Source organism: Acartia tonsa, chromosome 11, assembly GCF_053477335.1.
Source record: "Acartia tonsa isolate MP-2025a chromosome 11, ASM5347733v1, whole genome shotgun sequence".
Lineage (NCBI taxonomy): Eukaryota > Metazoa > Arthropoda > Copepoda > Calanoida > Acartiidae > Acartia > Acartia tonsa.
The window spans coordinates 44,174,282-44,193,258 of NC_137270.1; the positions used below are offsets into that span (position 1 = coordinate 44,174,282).

The following is an 18,977-nucleotide window of genomic DNA, read 5'->3' on the forward strand; positions in this document are numbered from 1 at the left end:
GATAACTATGACATATATAGAGTAGACAGAACAGAAAAAGAGTAGTTTTTATTGCAAATCAAATATAATTTTTTTCATTTGTTTTTTATCCGTGGAGATTAACAGACATCCTATTATTTTATTCTTTGGTTTTCAATGATAACTATGATATATAGACAGAACAGAAATGTACAATCGTTTGATTATTAAAACCAGTTTTTTTAGCCCCGAGGAGCCGTTTAACTATGAAAGAAATAGCTATCTGTCTTAAAGAACGAACGAATTAAAAAGTAAAAACTTTGTATATTTGTTTTATTCAAAAAGAGTAGGTTTTATTGCAATTAGAGTCTTCCAACTAATTCACTTACAATTTTGCTTCATATCCGTGTCATGTTATTTAGTTGACCCTTTTTAAAAAATTTAAATTTCCCTTCCTTGCGAAAGAATGTTTTTAAAACTTAAAACATATGAAATGATATTATCACAGATATTATCATCAATCTATAATATAATTGGCCAAAAAGCCTTCATAAAGTGTTATAAAGAGAATATAGTATCACTGAAGATATCTATATTCCAACTTTCAATATGTAACTTTGAAGCAATTTTGTTGGTTTTCTACATTACCGAATACTTTGTGAAATCAATTCGTCTCAAATGTAACTTTTCTTAAAAATAGGTTTCTAAAACTTGAAATATAATTTTTAACTTTTCTTACCAATGAATGATGAAAGTATAAATTTAAGAACAATTTGAAATATTTACCCTCTAACGGCTAATTTATTTACTATAATTTCATCGTATTAAATCCAAATTTAATCTTGTTTCTCCCCCCCCCCCCCATCCCAATTATTACCATACCATTACCAGGTTGGTTACGATATTATATATTTGTTTTTTATCCGTGGACCGTGTGACATGAAAGATTAAGCATCAAATCCTCCCCCCCTCCTCAAAGGGGAAATTAGCAGAATTCTTACATGTCTACCTAATAAAACATACATAAGTAGCGAAGCTCTAAAATTATGAATAATAAATAGACCATTTGGAACAATGTATGGTTGTCTTATGAAGCATTAAGCTAATAGAAAAACGTTAAAACTTAAACAATTGAATTTACAATTACATAATCCTAAATTTGCCTAAACTTAAAATTGTTTATTAATTATTTCTTATCAGTTCAGCATTTTGATTATTATTTATTATTGTCAACTGTCCTATCCCCTCCTAATATTTATGTTTTTCCCCCTTTTTTTTTTGGGGGGGGGGGGAGCTAAACAGATATCCTATTACCTCCTAATATTTATTACATACAACACCAACCCCAATTTTAGGGGGTTACATGGGGGGGGGGGGCGCGCATTACCACTCCGCCCATATTCATAATGAGCGGTGAAAATGGACAAAAAAATTGTAAAATACGTGATAAAACATTTATAACAATCTTTTTCTATATATAACAATATAGTGTATTTCCGTAAAAAGACTCGGACGGAGGGACGTATGGACATACCTTAATTATAGAGTAACAAGGATTCTTATAATTTCATTTTCACTATGTTTATATATATGAGAAGGGGGGGGGGGGGTCACGATTAATTTTTAACTTGGGGAGTGGGTAAGATTATAATTTATTATACTAGTGTAGTCTCACCCCTCCCCTATTTGAAGGTTGACCGTTACAACTTACGATACAAATATTGACCCCTCCCCCCCCCCCCCTCCCCAAGAAATAAGTTAACAATTCAAAACATATGGAAAATAGGAATTAGCGAAGCTTTTCTATAATTTGTGTTGGTTATAAACGTCAGTTAGTATTACTATTTTATATAATTTATAGACAGAATACTTACTTTATAATTATACTTATGCATTTATGTTAATGTCCCCCCCCCCCCCCAAGAAACAAAACAAAACAAAACATATGGAAAATTCAAAATACTAGGAATTAGCGAAGCTTTTCTATAATTTGTGTTGGTTATAGACGTCAGTATGTTAGTATTTATATAATTTATAGACAGAATACTTACTTATAATTTTGATTATACTAATGCATTTATGTTAATGTTTTGCTTTAATGGATATTGTCATCCTTGTTAAAAATATTTCACACATCCCATTCCCAACACTTCATATTTGAAGATATCTAGAATATTATAAATCTTAATAATTTCTTGGAAACCAACAACAAAGAAAAATTTGTAGGGGGTAATTAATGATTCCTTGAAATTTCATTTGCTTACAGACCTTTGAAGTGACAACATTTGAACATTTGTTTTATTTTTGCTATCGTTATTATGGCGGAACAAGGACAGAGAGTCAGAGTTGGGCGCAGGCACAAGCCGGTAGCGATGGATGACTTGGTTCCTTACTTCCCCCGTACACTTACCTGCACAGATCCAGAACCAAGTTTATACCCCGACCTGATGCCTGGATGGTACGCCCATTATCAGGTCCTACACAGATCTTTTAAAGATATATCTAACCTGCTTTACAGGTCGGGGTTTCAGAGTGTTCGTAATATGCAGGCGATCAGACTATTTAGTGAAGGAATTGGTATATACCAATTCCTTCACCAAGCCCTTCCATCTTCTCAGCGTACACGCGAAGAAAATGAACTTGTTCTGCAGCAAATGGAAGCCAAATGCAACGGTTACCGTGACGACGTTATCCAGGCGTTAGCTGTCTATGACCATGCGATTAATTTAGATGGCACAGTAGATCTATCATCAGATGAAGACGAATATCCCGATATCTCCGGCGATGTAAATCCATCTTCCGATGATGACGATATTGACGCCATCCTGGAAGTTCTGGAACACGAAGGTGGCGCGAGCGAAGGTAAAGGTGATGACTCTGATGAGTCAGTGATCATTATCGATTGATCATTGATGTTGCGTTGAGTTGAGATGGCATTCCTGTGAATATTTAGTTAGATTCCACATAAATAACTTGACATATATATGCTATAATAATAAAACTATGAAAAATAATTTTCTTATTTTTATTTAATTTAATTTGTAATTGCGATGCTGCTCTATAATTTGAATTATAATTGAAGAAGTAAGCTCTGTTTGTCTGTAGCTAAGGATCTCGCTAACCACTGAACCTATATGGTTCTCCTTTACAGTACAGCTTCGTATAGGTCCTTAGATGGTTTTATTTGTGTACTTATTTTAACTTTGAATTGAAGACATAAATTTAAAATTATCAATAGCTATAGTATTAACTTTAACAAACAAAAACATTTAAAGTGCCACTAGAGGCCTCTAGGGGCGTAGCCGCTAGTAAACTTATAAAGAAGTAAGCTCTGTTTGTCTGTAGCTAAGGATCTCGCTAACCACTGAACCTATATGGTTCTCCTTTACAGTACAGCTTCGTATAGGTCCTTAGATGGTTTTAGGCTATTTTTCTGCCCTTTCATATCCCTTCGAATATAGAGCCTCTAAATGCTAGGGGCGCAGCCGTTTGTATCCAAGGAAGAGAGACGTTTGATATAGTTATTTGATATACTTAGGTAGGTAGGTAGGTAGGTTCGAATATAGAGCCTCTAAATGCTAGGGGCGCAGCCGTTTGTATCCAAGGAAGAGAGACGTTTGATATAGTTATTTGATAAAACTTAGGTAGGTTAGGTAAGCGTTCCACGTATTTAAAATTATCAATAGCTATTTCTTGCATCGTTAACGAATAAAAGCTAACTATCTCGGACGAAAAATTTTTCTGCCCTTTCATATCCCTTCGAATATAGAGCCTCTAAATGCTAGGGGCGCAGCCGTTTGTATCCAAGGAAGAGAGACGTTTGATATAGTTATTTGATATACTTAGGTAGGTAGGTAGGTAGGTTCGAATATAGAGCCTCTAAATGCTAGGGGCGCAGCCGTTTGTATCCAAGGAAGAGAGACGTTTGATATAGTTATTTGATAAAACTTAGGTAGGTTAGGTAAGCGTTCCACGTATTTAAAATTATCAATAGCTATTTCTTGCATCGTTAACGAATAAAAGCTAACTATCTCGGACGAAAAATTTTTCTGCCCTTTCATATCCCTTCGAATATAGAGCCTCTAAATGCTAGGGGCGCAGCCGTTTGTATCCAAGGAAGAGAGACGTTTGATATAGTTATTTGATATACTTAGGTAGGTAGGTAGGTAGGTTCGAATATAGAGCCTCTAAATGCTAGGGGCGCAGCCGTTTGTATCCAAGGAAGAGAGACGTTTGATATAGTTATTTGATAAAACTTAGGTAGGTTAGGTAAGCGTTCCACGTATTTAAAATTATCAATAGCTATTTCTTGCATCGTTAACGAATAAAAGCTAACTATCTCGGACGAAAAATCAACATGTTTAAAATGGACGTACGGACATTCTGGTAATGATTATAGAGTTGCTACGCTTTCTAAATCGGACGGACCGACCATAAGAATGAATAAAAAAGTGTATTATTTCGAGTTTCTTATCACATTTATTTTTATCACGAATATGAATATGAAATGAAATGAATGAAATACAAAATGAAAATGAAACAATGAAATTGAAAAAGGAAAAAAAAACAGACAGACAGACAGACATATTTACATTTAGAAATATAAAGTAGATTTGCTACTAAAAAATGAAAATGAAACAATGAAATTGAAAAAAAAATTAAATGAAAATATTAAAACTAAAGAAAAGGGGTAGTTTCACGAAATGCATTTGAACTTAATTTAGTGAACCGCATATTTTATCCTGGTTAAATGGGTAAACTACATTTATATGGCATATATTTGAAATGAATTCAATTTTCTACCACGTAGTTTTTAAAATATCAAGACCTTAAAATTGTCTTTTTTGTGATATATGCAATTTAAAAAGACGATTTTCAAGTCTTGACATTTTAAAAACTATGTGGTAGAAAATTGAAATTTTTTCAAATATATGCCATATAAATGTAGTTTAACCATTTAACCAGGATAAAATATGCGGTTCACTAAATTAAGTTTAAATGCATTTCGTGAAACTACCCCTTTAAAAAATCTGCAAATTTAGTAAATAAAGTATAAATATATCAAAAATAGTATATACAAAATTTGAAAATACAAAATAGATTTTTACAATTTTTATCCCCCCCCCCACCAATAAAAATAACCGCGGGCGCTCGGCCCCCTAGCCATATAACCTAACCTAGCCTAACCTAATCCAGTCATTTAGTCGGGGGGGGGGGGGGGAGGGGGGTATAAATTTGAGAAAAGCCTAACCTAATCCAGTCATTTAGTCGGGGGGGGGGGGGGGGGGATAACACCACAAAATAGAAAAATAGTTAAATAGTATATACAAATTGAAATAATATTGCAAAATTAACAATAATCAATTTGAATTCTATTATGAAATAATATTACAAAATTATAAATATTAATTTAAATAGAATTCAAATTGATTATTGTTGATATTGACTGTTGCGTGCGCACCTATAGTTAAATTAAAAATAGCCGGTACGACACGCTCACGACGCTCACGAGGTTCTTGCTGTGGGGGGGGCTGTTGGGGGGGCTGTTGGGGGGGGTTTGGAATGGCGTCTGGTTGTTGTGGGGGGTCCGGCTGTTGTTGCGGGGGCTGTGGTGCTTGATGGGGAGCCGGGCCCGGAGCAACACCAACATTATTATGGTTCCCCATCTGGTAAACCTGTTGAGCATGACCTTAATAAATTAAATCAAAATTAAAATTAAAATCTCTCAGGAGGGTGGTCGATAGATCGATGTACATCCCCAGTGATTTTCCCTTCTGTAGATTACAATTAGTTCCATAAAAGCCAAAAAAAATACATTTTAATTAAAGAGCCAAAAAAAATACATTTTAATTAAAGATCCAGCTTAGATTTTTTGACGCATTTTTTTGGAGCTTCTCTTTTATGCATGTTTTCATCCTTGTTTTATAATAATCATGTAAGCAATTCTGTATGATATTTACTATTAATTTAAATGGTTAATTTTTCAAAATCATAAAATATCTCAACGCAGGAGTCCCAATTATATATAATACCTTGTCCTCTTGGAGCATTACGGCGTCCTCGACGATTCCCATCAGGCTGGGGTTCAACAGGAACGGCAGCCACACCTTAATGAATTAAATCTTATTTATTATTTCAAAGTAAGGGGACTGGACAAACGCAGGAGTCCCAAACGTCGGAGTGGACAAACGCAGGAGTGTTAAATTAAAATATTAATTTTAAGTATTTCTGTACAGGTTAGGTTAGGTTAATATGTACAAGATATATAAGACTTGGAATAGGTAATAATAAAAATATGATTATATATAATACCTTGTCCTCTTGGTTGAACAACCCGTCCATGGCCATCATCAACAGCAACAGGAGGAACAGCTGCCACACCTTAATAAATTAAATCTTATTTATTATTTCAAAGTCCCAAACGTCGGAGTGGACAAACGCAGGAGTCCCATTTATTAACTTAGTCCTATAGTTTATACAAACGGACAGTTTAACTTTAAAAAAGTTTAAACTTTACTACAGTAATATAATTAAACTAAAGAGTAGCTATACTTAAAACAACGATGACAACATCCATAAAAGCGAAGCACTGAAACGGTAGGACAAACGGACATTAACACTTGTATAGTGTCTGAAGTGAATAATTTAAATATAAAGTATAAGAGTCGAAGCAAAATTGTAAGTAAATTTATTGGAAAACTGCTTCATACAGGATAACCGATAATGTTTATGGTTATACTTACATTTCTAGGACTTAATTATAGAGTTGCTTGCTTCGCTTATAATATTATTCTTTGTTGTCCAAGGAATCAATATACCAAAAACCAGATCAAACGGATAATTAGATCACATAAAATTTTGTTGTTATAAAAGTAGAAAAATCAACATGTTTAAAAGGGATTTACGGACATTCTGGTAATGATTATAGAGTTGCTTCGCTTTCTAAATCGTACGTAACTACATCATGCAAAGTTTGAAAGCGATAGGACAATTCTAACATGCCTAAAATTAACGAATAAAAGCTAACTATCACGGACGAAAAATCAACATGTTTAAAATGGACGTACGGACATTCTGGTAATGATTATAGAGTTGCTACGCTTTCTAAATCGGACGGACCGACCATAATTATAGAAAAGCTTCGCTTTTAAAAAGGTAAATTAAAAGGTAAAAAGGAGAACCCGATCGGTTCATCGGTTAGCGAGATCCTTTGTATAAAGATTATTTATTCATTATATTACACTTGGAATAACTAAAAATAAATAGAATTCAATATATATTATACCTGGGTCAAGTCGTTGACGTCGTTCAAGTATTCGCTGGCTCCTTCGTTTCGTGCTGCTGGGTCTAGATTTCATTATTCGTTCGGATATTTATACTGAAATAAATTATTAAGGTAATAAATAATAATTTAATAATTAGTATTTTATTTTTCATAATGCAAATGCAGATATAATTAATTTCAATTTCAATTCAATTTCAAAACGTTCACAATATACGTATAAAAACACTGCAAAATCAAATATTAAAAAATAATTAACTTTATAAGTTTATTTTATGCGTATATAAAAACTAATTACGCATTAAAAGAAAGAGAAAGCCGCTGAAATTTATTTTGCCTTTTCTCGGCAGTTTTCGGCGGTTGCGCCGCCGTTTCTTCTCCCCTTAGTATCCAAGTAACTTGAAGTTGGCTGGCCCATCTCTCGTTCGTCGCCAACCTACAATTTAACTTTAAATTACAAATTTGTAAAATGTAAATTATCTTTATAAACCAACCTAATGCCGTAAAATCAATCTTCGAATAAACCAACCTAATGCCGTAAAATCAATCTTCGATATTTATTATTTAGAAAATGTTAAGATTTTTAATTTGTTAATACTAATAGTCTAATAGCATGAAAAAATTTTATCTTTACATACCCTTTAAAATAAGTGGCATCTGCATTTAGAGCCTAGAGGTCAATATCCAAACATATATGGGTGGGGGAAAAGGGTTTTACATGTAAGTAACAGTTAACACCTTTATAGTCCCCCCCCCCCCAAAATAAAGGGAAGGGCAATGGGCTGTTTATTTTACACTAGTCTCCCCCCCCCTCCCCTATTTAAGAAGGGTTGCTATATGAAAAGAAAGGGTTGAACTTGATTTTGAATATAACCCCCCCCCCCCAAAAAAAAATACAAAGAATAATCCCTTTATTTATTTAAATTTTCCTTTATAAAAATTTTCCATAATATATATATGACACCTTTATTATAACCCCCCCCCCCCAAAAAAAAATACAAAGAATAATGAATAATCCCTTTATTTATTTAAATTTTCCTTTATAAAAATTTTCCACTAATGCTGGGTGACGGGAGAGAGTTTTTTTTTTAACTTTTAAGAAAGGTTTATATATATGACACCTTTATAAATTATAACCTTATATTATAATGGCCGATAAATTGATGTACACTCCCAATGATGATGCACAAAATTACCCCTTTTGTAAATAACAATTAATAGTTGAAACGTTTTTACACTCAACTTAATGAAGCAACCAAGTCCCAAAATTCCCCAAAATTGTTGAGCAAACCAAAAAGAAAACGTTGGTATAAAACTTTGTTTTTAAAAGATATGAAATGATACAGATATTCATCATATCATTATCATCAATCTATTCTATAATTGGCCAAAAAGCCTTCATAAAGTGACATCAAAGCTGACAATAAAAATGGTAATCCTTGAATGTTATGTAACTTCCAATATGTAACTATGAAGCAATTTTGTTTGTCTACATTACCGAATACTTTTTTAATTCTATTCATCTCAAATGTAACTTTTCTTAAAAATAGGTTTCTAAAACTTGAAATATAATTTTTAACTTTTCTTACCAATGAATGATGAAACTTAAGTATAAATTGAAAAACAATTTGAAATATCCAGCCTCTAACGGCTAATTTATTTACTAAAATTTCATCGTATTAAATCCAAATTAAATCTTGTTGGTTCCCCCCCCCCCCCTCCTCCTAACCATTACGTTATGATGGGTGGAGAAAAAAAGATTACATATAATTATATTCAAATAAGAAGTGTTGAAAAAGGGGGGTGGGGCAGGTTTCAAATAATCTTTAATCTTTTAATCTTTAATCTTTTACGGAGGGTAAATTAAGTGTTAAATTACCCCTTCTGCAGATTAAGCATCAAATCCTCCCCCCTCCTCAAGGGGAAATTAGGAGAATTCTTAGTCTTACATGTCATATAAATATTTTCCAACACATCCCATGATTTCCCTCGTACTTCGTAGTAATTGGATACGGATTATAGTTATACCCCCCCCCCCCCACACTTTCTTTTATGTGTGTTTATTTTATCCCTTACTATTCCAAAAAATAAAATTATGGGTGGAGTTACTGTTAAGTTGTTAACCCTTTTCTTCCCCCAATCATCCAATGTAAGCGGTAACCTGGCCATTTTCACCACCTTAGGCTTAAAGTCATAAAGTCATAATTAATATTAATCTTTTTATTTTAGTTTTAGTTCAGTTACAACATCGTTAGAGAATGGCTGAGCCTGACTCTAATAAAGTTATAGGTGACGATGATGACAACATGTCCGATGTTTCGGATGTTATTAATATTGACAGTGAGGTTGTCCAAGCTATGCCTGACTCTTCAGTTACGCGTACTCGTAGTTTGCGTGAACGTAAGACGATCGACGATGCAAGCATACCCGATTTTTTGGATGAGGTTGACCTTGATATGTTGGAGGAAAAGGAGGGTTTGGGGTCCCCCCCCAAAAAAATAACCCCCAGTGATAACATTAGGTAATAATAATATTTTCATTTTATATTTAATAATGTTATAAAAAAACTAAAAGGGGTAGTTTCACGAAGTTTATTTATTAAGCTCAAATGCATTTCGTGAAACTACCCCTTATAAAATTAGTGGGTTTCGTCGTATTTTTACTTTTTATTTACTATTAAGCTCAAATGCATACCCCTAATAAAATTATAATAAATGGGATTATGAAAAGTAGTGGGTTCCTTTGTATTTTTACAGTAACTTTTTATCTTAGGGTAGGTAAATGTTATTTATTTATTTAATTTTCAGTTGCACTCCAGGGTCGGTAATGTTGGAGGAAAAGGAGGGGTTGGGGACCCCCACAAAAAAAATAACCCCCAGTGATAACATTAGGTAATAATAATATTTTCATTTTATATTTAATAATGTTATAAAAAAACTAAAAGGGGTAGTTTCACGAAGTGCATCTACCCATGCTAAAAAAAGTATAGAAATGGGATTTTTACAGTAACTTTTTATTTATTAAGCTCAAATGCATTTCGTGAAACTTCCCTTATAAAATTAGTGGGTTTCGTCGTATTTTTACTTTTTATTTACTATTAAGCTCAAATGCATACCCCTAATAAAATTATAATAAATGGGATTATGAAAAGTAGTGGGTTCCTTTGTATTTTTACAGTAACTTTTTATCTTAGGGTAGGTAAATGTTAAAAAAATATCCTTACTTACTTTTGGTCAGGTTAGGTTGGGTCGCATTGAGTAATCCATCCTCCGGGGCGCATTCCTTCCATGTTCAGCAACTCTCGGTGCTCTACACACCAAGAGAGGCCATTTTTTTTTAGAATATAATCCCAAATTTGGTAAATTTGGTGGGTTCTAAAAAGAACCAGAGAAATTGAAAATTTATTTATTTATTTAATTTCAGTTGCACTCCAGTCACTTCAAAAATAGCTGATCCACAACGGAAGCGCATAATAACAAAGTTGTGTTCACCTCCAAGGGTCAAGAAAAGAAGAAAAGAGTCTTCTCCCCAATCGAGGTAAAAAAAACAAGTAGCCAAATAATTTTTTTTTTTATTTTGTCCAGAGGGCAAGGGAAAAATAATATTAATTAATAATTAAAATAATAGGCTATTTTTTTAAGGTCAAAACCTGACAGCCCAGAACCTGAAAATCCAACTTCACCCCCCAAACCTTCTCCCCAATCGAGGTAAAAAAAACAAGTAGCCAAATAATTTTTATATTTTGTCCAGAGGGCAAGGGAAAAATAATATTAATTAATAATTAAAATAATAGGCTATTTTTTTAAGGTCAAAACCTGACAGCCCAGAACCTGAAAATCCAACTTCACCCCCCAAACCTTCTCCCCAATCGAGGTAAAAAAAACAAGTAGCCAAATAATTTTTATATTTTGTCCAGAGGGCAAGGGAAAAATAATATTAATTAATAATTAAAATAATAGGCTATTTTTTTAAGGTCAAAACCTGACAGCCCAGAACCTGAAAATCCAACTTCACCCCCCAAACCTTCTCCCCAATCGAGGTAAAAAAAACAAGTAGCCAAATAATTTTTATATTTTGTCCAGAGGGCAAGGGAAAAATAATATTAATTAATAATTAAAATAATAGGCTATTTTTTTAAGGTCAAAACCTGACAGCCCAGAACCTGAAAATCCAACTTCACCCCCCAAACCTTCTCCCCAATCGAGGTAAAAAAAACAAGTAGCCAAATAATTTTTATATTTTGTCCAGAGGGCAAGGGAAAAATAATATTAATTAATTAATTAATTATTTTAAGGTCAAAACCAGCAAGCCCACAACCAGCTTCACAAACAACACCAGATACATCACCAATGCGCCCACTCAATGTAACGCCGCCGCCGTCTCCATCACCTACAAGTACAACAGCCACACCTAAAGCCGCAGCCACACCTAAAGCCGCAGCCACACCTACAACACCAGCTGGAGACACACCTTCTTCAGCACAGTCATCCCCAGCTGGAGAAAAGCCAAAAGGGAGAGGTGGCCGTAAAGCAGGATCCAAGAATAAACCCAAGATGAACAGTGACAGTACGGAACATATGTTCATCAAAGGTAAGCTTAAATTAGTATAATTAATATCAATAACATAGGTAGTAACATTAAAAATTTAATTGACAGGATGTCTATTTGTCTGTACTTAAATAAAATACATTATATTATATTTATAATTAATAACCATACAATCTCAACCGTAAATACATAAATTTCTAGAATACTAGTTTGTTTTACTTTACCTATATATTAAATTAACTGTTCTATTGATTACCTAGACTGCGTGGGTACAGTACAAGGGGACACACACTCGCTCTATGACCGCCTTGATGGGAAGAGGATAACATATAGTAATGGTGATAAGGTACAAACATAAATACTAAAAATAATAATAAAATGTAGAGGGGGGGGGGGGGGGCAATTCTTGATGGGAAGAGGATAACATATAGTAATGGTGATAAGGTACAAACATAAATACTAAAAATAATAATAAAATGTAGAGGGGGGGGGGGGGGGGGGGCAAAAGTGACACTTTTTGAAAGCAAAACTAAAAGTCAAGAAAGGAACACAACTAAAAAAAGAGTTACAGGTGTGAGATTATTAAATAAAATGTTTAATAAAATTAAAATTACTTCAGGTTTATGTTTACTTGGTTAAAGTGCTTGAAGATCATGCTTACATGATCCCCAACTACCCTGGAAAGGGTAAGCATAAGACCCCGTGGGGGCGGGGGTGCAAATACTGTAACTTCAATACCTGGGATGGCACATACCACGTGAAAGAATACCCCACAGATGGAAAAGCAAGAGAGAAATTTATACTGCAAGAAACTAACCTTCTTAGGTAATAATATTAAGTTGACATAAAATAACATGATGTATTAACGCAACGTGCCGGAGCCGTATAATTTTGATGCGGCTCCGGCTCCGGGGAGCCGTATTTGGAAATACGGCTCCCGGCTCCGGCTCCAGCTCCGGCTCCTACCTTAAAATTAATATATCAATTTTTTTCCATTATTGAATTTGATAAAATAAGATAAATAATATAAAATATTTTGCTTTTATTTGATTAAAGCTATATAAAAGTAGAAGGATGTGTGTCTATTTGTTAAGTAACAATAGTTTTTCAGTTTATTATATGGAAATAGACCGTTGCCAAATTATAATATTACTTTAAAAAATCATTTTTACCTAGTCCGGAGCCGGAGCCGTTTTTAACAAAAAATACGGCTCCGGATCCGGCTCCACAAAAAATGTTGCTGCTCCCGGCTCCAGAACACTGGTATTAAGTATTCATAAACATTGATTAAAAATATATACTGACAGACAAGGTGAATTATAGAGTAGCTTTGCTAAAAAAAATAATATTAATTGCTTACCTGTTTAGGAGGTTTACCCGTCACTGGATCATTGACCACAGAGATGTTTACCGAGAGTATAGGAAGGGAGTGAACCTGGCCAGCTTTCAGAGGAAGTTTCAACAGGCCCAGGCAGATGCTGAAGTTATCCATGAAGTCAAAATATACGTCACTGCCCTAGAAGCGCTGCGCCACATAACAGGAAAACTGGTTAATAATGAAAGTTTCCTTCGCTTTAAGGTAAATGTATGTTTAATATTTTTGATCATATTTGCTGTTATCTAATGTCTCATACCTATATTTTTTTAAACAAAATTAATTGAAAATGATTGCTAAAATCGAAATATATCTTCATGTCAGTTAGAATAGTGTATTTTTTAAAAATAGGTTGAAAAACATACTAACTTTAAAAAATTCGCTTTAAGGATAAGGATGCCAATGCCTTTGACCATCTCATCGCCAAGCAGGTCGGTTTACTTGAGAAAGGCAAGAAGCAGGATGCACCCACCAGCAAACAGCTTCATAACTGGCTGCAGGGGCAGCACAAGTATTACATGGAATCCTTCAAGAAGATTTTAGAAAATAAAGGTATTAATAACTATTAACTATTAAGTATTATAATTTATAAACTAAAACATTACTAAATAATTTCAAAATCTGAAAGAAATAACAAATAATTAATTTAAATTATCTTCACTTCCGCGGGTGTGTACATTGCCGAAATCGAAGGAAAGGTGCACACCTGCGGAAAAAATGTTAATATTTAATTATTTTAAATAACAAATAATTATAATCAATATTATCTTTGTTTCCGCAGGTTTGCACCTTTCCTTCGACTTCAGCAATGTTCACCACACCGACTTCATTGCAGGTAACCTAAATAAAATAAATAAACTATTATTATTTATTAATGCAATTACAACTGCAGCAGCTACATAACCTGAATTAAATAAAGTAAAGTAAACTATTATGAATGAATAATATAAAAGAATTACTAATTTTTCAGTAACTGCAAACTATACCGATGCAGACGGTCCCAAAGAATTGTTGCTCGCCTGTGAACAGGTATAAGTTTAAAATTAATTCTTACAAATTTAGAATGACCACAAATACCTAAATGATAATTTGATTAATTACTTATGTTTAGATGCCTAAACCCGATGCTTCCGGCCGCAGCATCTACGAATATTTCGAAGAACTGTTGAAAAGGTTTGGGCTTGAGCATTATCAACTTCTCAGCTCCACATCCGACTCGGCTGCCAACTGTGTAAAGGTAATGAAAAATTATAAATTATAATTATAAAATCATAACTATTTAATAGTTTTTTCTCGCATCGTATTTTAAATGGCTTTCCGCGGATGTAAAATGTACAATTGTAAGATAAAACCAGTTTTTTTAGATGAATATTTGAATGAATACGAGAATTAATATTCTAAAACAATACCATTAGAAAGTAAATCATTAATTTATTTTTCATTCTTTAGTCCGTCAAGATACTCAATGAAGAGCACGGGAAAACCCCCACAGAGTATACAAGTTTCATGAACCATGAGGATGAAGATGAGGGAGTCAGTGATGATGATGATGATAGTGATAAGGAAGACACACCTGAGGCTGATAGTGAAGATGAAATCCCGTTGGATATGGTTATAGAAGATTTAGATGAGGTTGAGGATGGTGTTGTAGAAGCCGAAGGTGAGGGTCAGGATGGAGATGAAGAAACCCTGGCAGGAACAAGACAAGGCGATGGCGGCATATCAAGTGCGATTTTCTACAGGTTCATCGCCATCAAAGATCCACAACAAAGAGAGGGTAAGTAAAGTTAAATTAAATTCATTCCCAAAAAATTCAATGAATTACATTTAATGATTTACAGGGGTAGTTTCACGAAATGCATTTAACTAAATTATATTAATTTATTAAATTATTTCTTTTCAGCAATCACAAATTTCGGGAAACTAATAGAAGAGAACATCCAGAAAACAATGATATGTGATGAGCAGAAATGTGGACTTATAGTGGGAGGTGTTTGCCTCAACCACCAAGTGGAGTTGGCGTTGAAGCAGGCTGCCAAAGTTGTAAGTAAATTAATTAAATGATTAATAGAACCAACTAAATAACTTATACAGTAACTTAAAAAGTTAAATAATAAATTATACAAAAACGTGAAAATTAACAAATATTATATTTTTTTAGAAAGGGAAGGGGTACAACAGAACCATAATTAACCTGGCAAAGCTGGTCAGTAAAATTATGAATAACAAGAAGCTGCGTCGCATTTTGGTAGAGAGTGGACAACGTATGCTTACCAGATACGTGGAGACGAGATGGAGCTCCAGAATGAACATGATAAAGCGGTTCTTAGAGTTGTTTGACAACAAACAACTACTTCAGAAGGTGAAAAAATCCGTGCAGGATCAGAAAGGTAAACCCAAAAAAGTTAATTATAATTTAAACAACAATTTAAAACTAACAAAATTACCAACTTAAATTTCTCTCTGTCCCTTAATTAAACAAAAGAGAAAGGTAACAAATAGAAGTTTATTAAAATTTAAACTAAATAAATTATTTCTTCTCTCGTTCCCTTAATTAAAAATTAGAACTGTATATATCAATAGAATTAATTTTTAATTTTTAATTTTTATTTTAGTCAACAAGAAGTTTGACAATCTGTGGCCAACACCTGACCAGGTTCTTGCCCTCAGAGAAGTCCTGCAAGTGTTGGAGTGTGTGGATACCATGCTGACAATTCCTGCACAAGCCCATGAGGCCACAATCGTCCAGATGTTCACCATGCTGGATACGGTGTTCTTTACCCTACGGACAAGTATGCCTGGCAACTTATTCGCTAGACGTGTATTCAAGTTCCTTCACCTGAGAGTTAACAAGATTGTCCGTACTAATGCAGGCTGGCAAGTCTGTCTCTACCTACACCCCCTGTCACGCAGTCATTTGGAAATGATTGCGAGTGGCACACAAAGCTTTACGGTGACACAGGATGAAGCAAAAACAATTTTACAACAAGCACCCAAAAATTGTAGGTTGTTGGGTGAACGGCTACACCGAATCTCACTGAGAGCCAACCTAAGTCCTGAAGAAAAGGCAGATGAAGAGGCCGACCTGCGTAGAGCTAATGCGGATGCCGACAATGAGGATTCCGAAGCTGACGAGTACGAATCTCCAGAAACTGCACCTCCCACAGGTAAAGATATACAATATTAATTAAAATAGATAATAATAATAACATTAGTTAAATAATTCAATTATCATTTTTATTAATTATATTTATGTATTACAGGCATGATGACACCCATCCAAAAGATGTTATGGAACAAACAACAAGAGTTCAAAGAAATTCAGGCTCAAGCAGCAGCCAAGAAGAAAAAGAAAGAACAACGTGACAAACAGAAGGATCCCCTGGACGTCATGAAGAAACACCTGAAAGCTGGGCTGAAGGATTGGAATAACATAGAAGAATCCAAGTTGCATGCCTTGACATACGGTTACCAACGTGAAGTCGCTAAGATAAAGGAGGAAATTGCGAAAGTCAAAAAATCTAAGTCCAAGGATTTCGATGTTGAAGAACGCCAGAAACTGTACAAACAAGGAGCAATGACCGCAAGCCACAGGATGCTTACTGCCAGGTATGAACATGTTGCAGAGAAGATATGTTATCCACCTGGACTTGTCAGTTTGATGACCAACTTCAACAACTTACCTGTTTCTAATGCGAGGTGTGAGAGAATTTTCTCACACCTCAAATTAGTTTACTCATCGAGGCGCTATAACCTAGAGAAAGAAACCATCCACGCCATCATGTTCTTGAAGATGAACAAGCTAGTCCCCAAGAAGTCCCAAGCATTTTGGGATAGGCAGGTAAAAGTTACCAAGAAGACAGCAACCAAGGAACTGGAAAAGTGAAATAATTTTTGTAAATATGTTTATCATATTAATTATGTTGGAAAGAAATAAAGTAGAAGTAAAGTAAAACAAATAATTTAATGAAATAATTTTGTGTTTTTTAAATATCTGTATCATTACCATTATAAAATAAATGTTGTAATAAAACCCAAAAAACTGTTTATTGATATATTTATTTTTTTTGCAGTATTGTTATTTAATTTAACAAGGATGAATAATCAATAAGTAGCGAAGCCAAAAACATTACTCAAATCATACTTGTCTTGTGTCTTTATGCGTGGATGGTCTCTTGCTCGAGGTTCTAGAGTAAATAAGTTGGACATCAAATGAAAGTAAATACTAAATATCCAAAAATAAATTTGAATTTCAATTAAAGGGTGATGGAAAAAAATAAAAATGCGTACTTGCCGCTTCGCTTATATTATTGTACATTCAAACATCAGTAAACCAAAAATCAGACCAATCGGATAATTAGGTCACATAAAAATTTGTTGTTAAAATGTAAAAAAAATACGGACATTAATGTCAGAACTGAATTATCAGAATGCGAATATATAAGAGTCTAAGCAAAATTGTAAGTAAATTTGTTTAAAAACAGCTTGATAATCAGGTTTAATATGAGCGTACATTTAAAACCGAGTTTCAACGCAAAAAAACGCGGAGCCGAATCTAGAAATACGGCTGCGGATGTGTGTATATTTGGTAACATATGGTTTTTAAGTTTAATTTAAGGAAATAGACCGTTAAATCATATTATTACTGTAAAAACTCACTTTTAACTAATGTGGAGCCGAGCCGTTCTGAACGACGTAAAAAAATGCACGGAAATTCTTTTCGAACACAGGGATTCAATATTTTTAGGTAAGACTTATCGATAAAACACACCCGATACTTTGTAATTTTGGAACGATATAAAAAATAAAAAATAAACATAATTAAAAACAAAGTATGGAGCTTGCCGAATTATTCACAGTATAAAATCTGTGCGTTTAAAATTGAAATTACCAAAAGGCAAAATAAGAATAATTAAGTTATAACGAACAGACTTATCACTTTATATTTACAAATTATTACAAAATCCTTACCTTAATATACAGTAAATGATTATGTGTACTGCCTTCCGAAATAGAAAACATAGCCTATTATTTTGACGTGTATGTACTCTTATGACATTCACACAAAACAATAGACTACAATAATTTTTTTCGGACGACAGTACAGAATTAGATCTTCTTGTGTTGACACTTGACTTTGTTTCTTTCTTCTTTTTTTTTATAACTATGCAAATAATATTTATCACTTTATTTTATTGTATTAATATAATTCCATTTGAAGTTTTCACATTGAATATTAAATTTTTTATTATTTTTCACTTTTCTTTGTATCTAACTAACGCGTAGTATGACGTGTCAATACACTCTGAAATTCAAATAAGGACTGAAGAACTATGTGTGTGTGCACGAGGTGCACGAGGTAGAAATGTACATGGGTAATTAGAAACTTCAATATAATTTATTTCGTTATATTTACATTTTTTAAAATAAGATTTTTTAATATGTTTTGACCACGGTAAATAATAAAAATTTGTTGGAGGAATTTTTGTGTATATATTTATCCCTGATATAACAGCATACACCGGAAACGGATGATATCAAATAACAGGGAATCTATAAATATATTGTTACAAATACAATTACAAACTATTATAAGTTAACTTTAATATATTTCATTATCGTTATATACTTTTTTTACGTAATGCAAAATTATCCTTTTTTAATATTAGGAAGAATTTTTATTTTACCCTGTAAAAAAAGCAATGAAAAAAGTAAGACGTCTAAAATGTCGTATTCTTAACAGGTAGACTTTTTGGAGTAAGGAAATTATGTCATCACATTAATTTCATAGAAAGAACCTAAAAGTCTAATATA

The 18,977-nt window shown here is 33.4% G+C and overlaps 4 protein-coding genes across 4 annotated transcripts in view; 2 read left to right on the forward strand and 2 right to left on the reverse strand.

Moving 5' to 3' along the window:
* Positions 1-18,977, reverse strand: part of LOC145331303 (uncharacterized) — a 39,980-nt gene that overhangs the window by 11,223 nt on the left and 9,780 nt on the right. The window lies entirely within an intron of this gene.
* LOC145331901 (uncharacterized) lies at positions 5,261-6,979 on the reverse strand. Its single transcript, XM_080176773.1, has 3 exons — positions 6,271-6,979; positions 5,991-6,065; positions 5,261-5,647 (listed from the first exon to the last, which is right to left on the reverse strand). The coding sequence occupies exons 1-3, from the start codon at positions 6,307-6,309 to the stop codon at positions 5,426-5,428; spliced, it is 336 nt and encodes a 111-aa protein (XP_080032899.1). The 5' UTR covers positions 6,310-6,979; the 3' UTR covers positions 5,261-5,425.
* LOC145332394 (uncharacterized) lies at positions 9,499-14,961 on the forward strand. The gene is made up of 11 exons (XM_080177392.1): positions 9,499-9,715; positions 10,048-10,063; positions 11,535-11,830; positions 12,049-12,134; positions 12,408-12,613; positions 13,157-13,367; positions 13,553-13,715; positions 13,945-13,998; positions 14,134-14,192; positions 14,275-14,400; positions 14,613-14,961. The coding sequence occupies exons 1-11, from the start codon at positions 9,499-9,501 to the stop codon at positions 14,946-14,948; spliced, it is 1,770 nt and encodes a 589-aa protein (XP_080033518.1). The 3' UTR covers positions 14,949-14,961.
* Positions 15,082-17,785, forward strand: LOC145332632 (uncharacterized). Its single transcript, XM_080177641.1, has 4 exons — positions 15,082-15,206; positions 15,325-15,553; positions 15,779-16,330; positions 16,427-17,785. Exons 1-4 carry the CDS (start codon positions 15,114-15,116, stop codon positions 17,047-17,049), a joined length of 1,497 nt encoding a protein of 498 aa, XP_080033767.1. The 5' UTR covers positions 15,082-15,113; the 3' UTR covers positions 17,050-17,785.

Bases quoted from the DNA above. Each gene is read 5' to 3' on its own strand.
- LOC145331901 (XM_080176773.1), bottom strand. From the start codon at position 6,309: ATGATGGCCATGGACGGGTTGTTCAACCAAGAGGACAAG. The intron at 6,066-6,270 runs GTATTATATATA...TAATTCATTAAG, and splicing joins TGTTCAACCAAGAGGACAAG to GTGTGGCTGCCGTTCCTGTT. The intron at 5,648-5,990 runs GTATTATATATA...TAATTTATTAAG, and splicing joins TAATGCTCCAAGAGGACAAG to GTCATGCTCAACAGGTTTAC.
- LOC145332394 (XM_080177392.1), top strand. From the start codon at position 9,499: ATGGCTGAGCCTGACTCTAATAAAGTTATAGGTGACGATGATGACAAC. The intron at 11,831-12,048 runs GTAAGCTTAAAT...TTGATTACCTAG, and splicing joins GGAACATATGTTCATCAAAG to ACTGCGTGGGTACAGTACAA. The intron at 14,193-14,274 runs GTATAAGTTTAA...ACTTATGTTTAG, and splicing joins TGTTGCTCGCCTGTGAACAG to ATGCCTAAACCCGATGCTTC.
- LOC145332632 (XM_080177641.1), top strand. From the start codon at position 15,114: ATGATATGTGATGAGCAGAAATGTGGACTTATAGTGGGAGGTGTTTGC. The intron at 15,207-15,324 runs GTAAGTAAATTA...ATATTTTTTTAG, and splicing joins TGAAGCAGGCTGCCAAAGTT to AAAGGGAAGGGGTACAACAG. The intron at 15,554-15,778 runs GTAAACCCAAAA...TTTTTATTTTAG, and splicing joins ATCCGTGCAGGATCAGAAAG to TCAACAAGAAGTTTGACAAT.